The sequence below is a fragment of the Limulus polyphemus genome, unplaced genomic scaffold, assembly GCF_000517525.1.
Source record: "Limulus polyphemus unplaced genomic scaffold, Limulus_polyphemus-2.1.2 Scaffold5304, whole genome shotgun sequence".
Taxonomy (NCBI): Eukaryota; Metazoa; Arthropoda; class Merostomata; order Xiphosura; family Limulidae; genus Limulus; species Limulus polyphemus.
The window spans coordinates 57,685-63,506 of record NW_013670914.1 but is presented as its reverse complement, the minus strand read 5'-3'; the positions used below and the strand labels follow the sequence as shown (position 1 = coordinate 63,506).

Here is a 5,822-nt window from a genome sequence, read left to right as displayed (position 1 = left end):
ACATCACTCTACTAATCCAACATCTATCATCACTCTACTAATCCAATATTTAACATCACTCTACTAATCCAACATCTATCATCAGTCTACTAATCTAACAACTGCCGTCAGTCTTCTAATCCAACATCTTTCATCAGTTTTCTAAACCAACACCTGCCATCAGTCCACTAATCTAATATTTGTAATCAATCTACTAATCCAACATTTGTCATCACTATACTAATCCCATACCTACCATAAGATTACCGATCCAATACCTGCCATCAGTCAGCTAATCCAAAATATGTTTACAGTCTACAAATCCAGTATCTGTTGTCAGTCTAGTAACCAAACATCTGCCATCAGTCCAAGACCCTCATCAACTATATGCAATATGTAGTATATATATATTACATCATGACATTAATGTATGATCCTTCTTATTCAATGTTTCTCTTTAGTCTATGTATGACCTTATAAACGAACTGTTGAAGTTCATGCATGATCCTACATATTCAAAGTTTGTCTTTAACCTATGGTCTTGTGTATTAACCACTGTTTTTACCCTACGTTTTTTTTATTCATCTTGTGAGGTCAGTGGAGCTTGAGATGTCCGTTTGTGACTAAATGTGTGTCACAAGATGGTTTGTCTTACTGGATCAGGCTTTATTCTTTTGTTCCATTTGAGCAACTTTTGTACAGGAGAAAAACAGAGTAATTTAGTGATGAACATAAACTATTCCTGACAGAAAATCTTCTTTGGATAAATGGGAGAGGTCAACGTATTGAGGACATTAAGAAGTATTTGGTCGTAACTTAACAGTATTACTGTTCCATAGACTCAATTCTGGTAAATCATCCTTGATTCGCTCTTTCAAAAGTCGTGTTTATTTTGTTTACCGATAGGGGTGACCTTTGTGTTAGGGGAGATTTATTGTGTTTTTCTACAAATCTTCATGAAAGAACGTCTTTTAAAGAAACAATATGGAGTCGTAAAATGTTACTATAAAACACCGCTTGGTGGGGTTTTCTAAAGAAACTGCTGAAGACAATAAAGACCAGGAAGCAGGTCATTTACGACCTAAAACTGAAACCAAAACCTGCAGCTGCTGTAAAGCACTTACTTCTAGAAGAAAGAAATACGAGGATAACTTGACGATTTTCTTTTATGAAATAACTATTCAGCCCACAGAGGATAACTTGACGATTTCATTGATGACTATTCAGCCCACAGAGGATAACTTGACGATTTTATTGATACCTACTCAGCCCACAGAGGATAACTTGACAATTTCATTGATAACTATTCAGCCCACAGAGGATAACTTGACGATTTCATTGATTACTATTCAGCCCACAGAGGATAACTTGAAGATTTCATTGATAACTATTCAGCCGACAGAGAACTCTTGTTAGTTCAAGATTATGTCAGCTACGACCAGATAGCCCTACATGAAAATTCTGAAACAAACAAACACAAAAAAAAAACGCTCAAACAACCTATAAAGACAACCATCGTTCATGTAAAGCATCGTCTCAATCATTTTGAAATTGTTATAGTGATGACAAGGGTGTGACGGATTTACTATTATATATTTGTTTTAATATCGACGTTTGTTTAAATTAAATTAACCTATACTGTTAAATCTGTATTGCGAAACTCCCGCCTATTCTCTAAAGTTGTAGAACATTCTCGAGTGTAAGAATCAACAATATATGTGTGTGTACATAAACGCTAGTGTGGCGTGTTAGTATTGTTACGTAAGCTGAAGTTTCGCGAAACTATCCACACGCCTATAAATATAACCAACGCGACGCGCCAAAAAAAAAGAATATGTATTATTGGTTTACTATAGTTGGTATACTATAAACTTCGGAAGCTATAACTGTGATTGTTATAACGCTTATCAATCGGGACAGTTCAGATATTTGACCACGAACATTTATAAATTTCGAACATTACAAACCATTAACTTCAATGGATTCACATCGGACATTAGTACTTTTACGAAAACATTACCTAACGTCATTGGTAGAAAAAATCGGCGTGTGATCAATGAATACTATAGAACTAACTAGTTTTCCGTTAAGTGAATTGTACCTACGTCAACTCGAAATTAACTCGCTCATCGTGAACCCTTGATAAGACATCAAGGAAATTCCAGACCAGAAAGAAGACTTTATATTGTTTGTAAGTTTTTAAAACTTTTGTATATAAGTCATTGTTTGTAATAACTATTTGTAATAACTGTTATTATAAATTGTATTGTAGCTTTGTTATTAAAACATATTTGTATTAAAAAAGCAAACCGTGTGTATTAATCTTGTTGGCAAATATCATAAATTGGATACATATCGGCATTTATTTAACTAATAAATCTAAATTACAATTTCAGGCTATTTGAAATTGTAATACGTAACAAGGGTTATCTAGTGAAACTGCTACATCACTGTTACAGTGATGACAAGGGCTAACCAGTGAAACTGCTACATAAGTGTAACAATGATGACAAGGGATATCCAGTGAAACTGCTACATCACTGTTACAGTGGTGACAAGGGTTATCCAGTGAAACTGCTACATCACTGTTACAGTGATGACAAGGATTATCCAGTGAAACTGTTACATCACTGTTACAGTGGTGACAAGGGTTATCCAGTGAAACTGTTACATCACTGTTACAGTGGTGACAAGGATTATCCAGTGAAACTGTTACACAAGTGTAACAATGATGAACAAAGGTTATCCAGTGAAACTGTTACAGTGGTGATAAGGGTTATCCAGTGAAACTGCTACATCACTGTTACAGTGATGACAAGGGCTAACCAGTGAAACTGCTACATAAGTGTAACAATGATGAACAAGGGTTATCCAGTGAAACTGTTACGTCACTGTTACAGTGATGACAAGAACTATCCAGTGAAACTGCTACATCAGTGTTACAGTGATGACAAGGGCTAACCAGTGAAACTGCTACATTAGTGCTACAGTGATGACAAGGGCTAACCAGTGAAACTGCTACATAAGTGTAGCAATGATGAACAAGGGCTAACCAATGAAACTGCTACATTACTGTTACAGTGATGACAATGGCTAACCAGTGAAACTGCTACATAAGTGTAACTGATGAACAAGGGCTAACCAGTGAAACTGCTACATAAGTGTAACAATGATGACAAGAGTTATCCAGTGAAACTGTTACATCATTGTTACAATGATGTAAAACTGTTACATCACCTTATAATGCTGATAAGGACAAAAGAGTAATTTTCCTGCCATTACTGAAGTGGTGGATTGTGCTAACAAACAAGTAAAGTTTAGATTTTCATTTTTACATTATATGAAGGTTTGGTACATCAATATTTGTTACACAGTTTCTACAACTTCAATACATTTACATCCATCATTCTGTCGGTTTGTCTTTCCCGTTCACTGGCGGGTCATCTGAGCCCATGAGGTCTGGGTTGTAACGACCCCACAATCGCTGTAGATTGATACGTTGCAGGTCGACTTGACAAACGACAGGAAATGCCAATACAAGGTCTAAATGAGGGGATAGAGGTAACATATATATATATAGATTGGAACTAGCACCTAATGACAAACAGCGACGAAGACAAAACTTTGTCCTTCTCTAATTCACCCTGATAAACGACTTCACCTCCCTGCTGTTTCGTTTTATGGTCGGCCTATCACTCTCCCGCTTGTACGCCTCAATGCGTAGCGGTTATGACTGTTATTCGTACTATTGCAGGTCAAGACAGGCATTCCAGGCGAGATAAGAAACCCTTCGGGCAATATATGCTCTTGTACCTAGCAGTTCGGCACGTGCAATACGAACGCCTGAAGGCGCTCTAAATTTGAGACAGCTAACTTATTGACGTTCGTCGTTTAACGAGTTGCGCAGTGAAAACGAGGCCAAGAAATATCACACAACTTGGGTGACACTAACCATTTCTCATCTTCATGGCCGAAGCTATCCGGACTGTTGGCTGGCTGTGACACTCTCTCTCTCCGGCTATCCATACGAATGATCTCTCAACACTCCGAGCTGAATTAAGTTACACACTTTTATCGATCTTCGGGATCAGACCAAACACAATATCTTGCTCTACAAACTTCGCCACCTCTAATTTTGAAATTTTCATTGGGAGGGGGTGGAAATTACCGAGATTGGAGAACGCCAAAACAGGGAGATAACATAAATCGTCTCTGTACTTCATAAAGGTGAAATATATATGATAAAAACTAAAACTTCATAGAAAAAACAAACAATTAATGAAAGTAAGAAAGTACCAAAAATACCACTCGTGTTTCTCAATTATTTTGTTGCTTTACTTAATTGTCAACTGTCAATTAGAGAAAATAATTAGAACGTCAAGTGTTTCTCCCGATGAAACAAAGGATATATATTGCAATGTTTAAACACTAAAATACAATATTATTTAAAAGATTCTAACGTTTCAACTCAGGATTTTATCGTTCGGAAGTTATGCCAGACAAAAAAAAATATATTTTTACGAAATTATTAAATCTGAGAAAAATTTTAATTTACATGAATTTCACCAAAATTCGAGGAACTTTTTTAAAAAATGTAAATTTTACAAAATTCATAGTTTCGTTTTGAGTTTACTTACCGATTAAGTATATTTTATTACAAGTTACAGCTTTTACAGTAAATAAAATTTGCTTTTAAAACACGTACAACATTTCGGTCATTCTCTAGTGCCCAAATTTTAACGGTTAATTTTTAGGTTAGGCTAAAGGTTCAATTTTATTTTTAAGAAGGTTGGTGTCAACTTTTCTGTTTTGCAAGTTTTTAGAAAGATTAAGCTTAAAATCACATTCATCAATTTCAGTTGTTTTTGTAATAATATAAGTTTCTCCTTTCCTGTCTCGCCATAACATAGGCAGATTATTTCGGTTAGGCTTAGGTTGTTTATTGGTAACATTAGGCTTAGCTGTCTTTTGTAAGATACGAGATAATGAAATTAAAACTTTTAAAAAACTTGTGTAGTTGAGAATGATCGCACCAGTGATCGAAATGTTGTACCTGTTCTCGTACTCACTGTAAACACTCTAACTTGTAATAAAATTCATCCAAAATTGTTTTTGTTTATTTTAAGGTGTTTGTCTAACTATAAAGCATTTATTTAGTAGAAGTGAAGCCTCCAGTTGAGGTGTAAGAAATGACGTCAGTAACGTCCTTAGTTAAATTTCATAACAAGAAGTAGTCAATTTCTTCTAAATAACTGGAAAAGAGAAGTAGGATTATCTGGAAACACGAAACACATACCTGTGTGGATACGCTGGTGGGCCTTCAGATGACTGCTTTTTGTATAAACCTTTGTACAGCCTGAAAACATAAAGAATAAACAGTCATTAATAACGTAATAATATAGTAACAAGTAACAATATAGGGACAGCACTAAATATATGTAATTATTTCAGGGATCGAGGATTCACGGTTCGCAACCCGTTGGCATAAAAAAACGCGCTCAGCACTTTGAGCTGTTGGTGTGTTATAAGAGTGAGAGTCACATCCCACTATTCAATCAGACAAGAAGAGCTCATGAGTTGACGATGTATGTTGTTGACCAGCTGCCATCCCACTATTCAATCAGACAAGAAGAGCCCATGAGTTGATGATGTATGTTGTTGACCAACTGCCATCCCACTATTCAATCAGACAAGAAGAGCCCATGAGTTGACGATGTATGTTGTTGACCAACTGCCATCCCTCTATTCAATCAGACAAGAAGAGCCCATGAGTTGACGATGTATGTTGTTGACCAGCTGCCATCCCTCTAGTCTATCAGACAAGAAGAGCCCATGAGTTGACG

At 36.0% G+C, this 5,822-nt stretch overlaps 1 protein-coding gene across 1 annotated transcript in view; it reads right to left on the bottom strand.

Annotated features, from left to right (window-relative positions):
* Positions 1–5,822, bottom strand: part of LOC106472407 (Krueppel-like factor 5) — a 21,823-nt gene that overhangs the window by 1,019 nt on the left and 14,982 nt on the right. Inside the window, exons 3-4 of the mRNA XM_013933051.2 lie at positions 5,276–5,335; positions 880–892 (exon numbers count right to left, since the gene is read on the bottom strand). Of these exons, the coding sequence (XP_013788505.1) occupies positions 880–892; positions 5,276–5,335 (73 nt within the window). The remainder of the gene's footprint in view (positions 1–879; positions 893–5,275; positions 5,336–5,822) is intronic.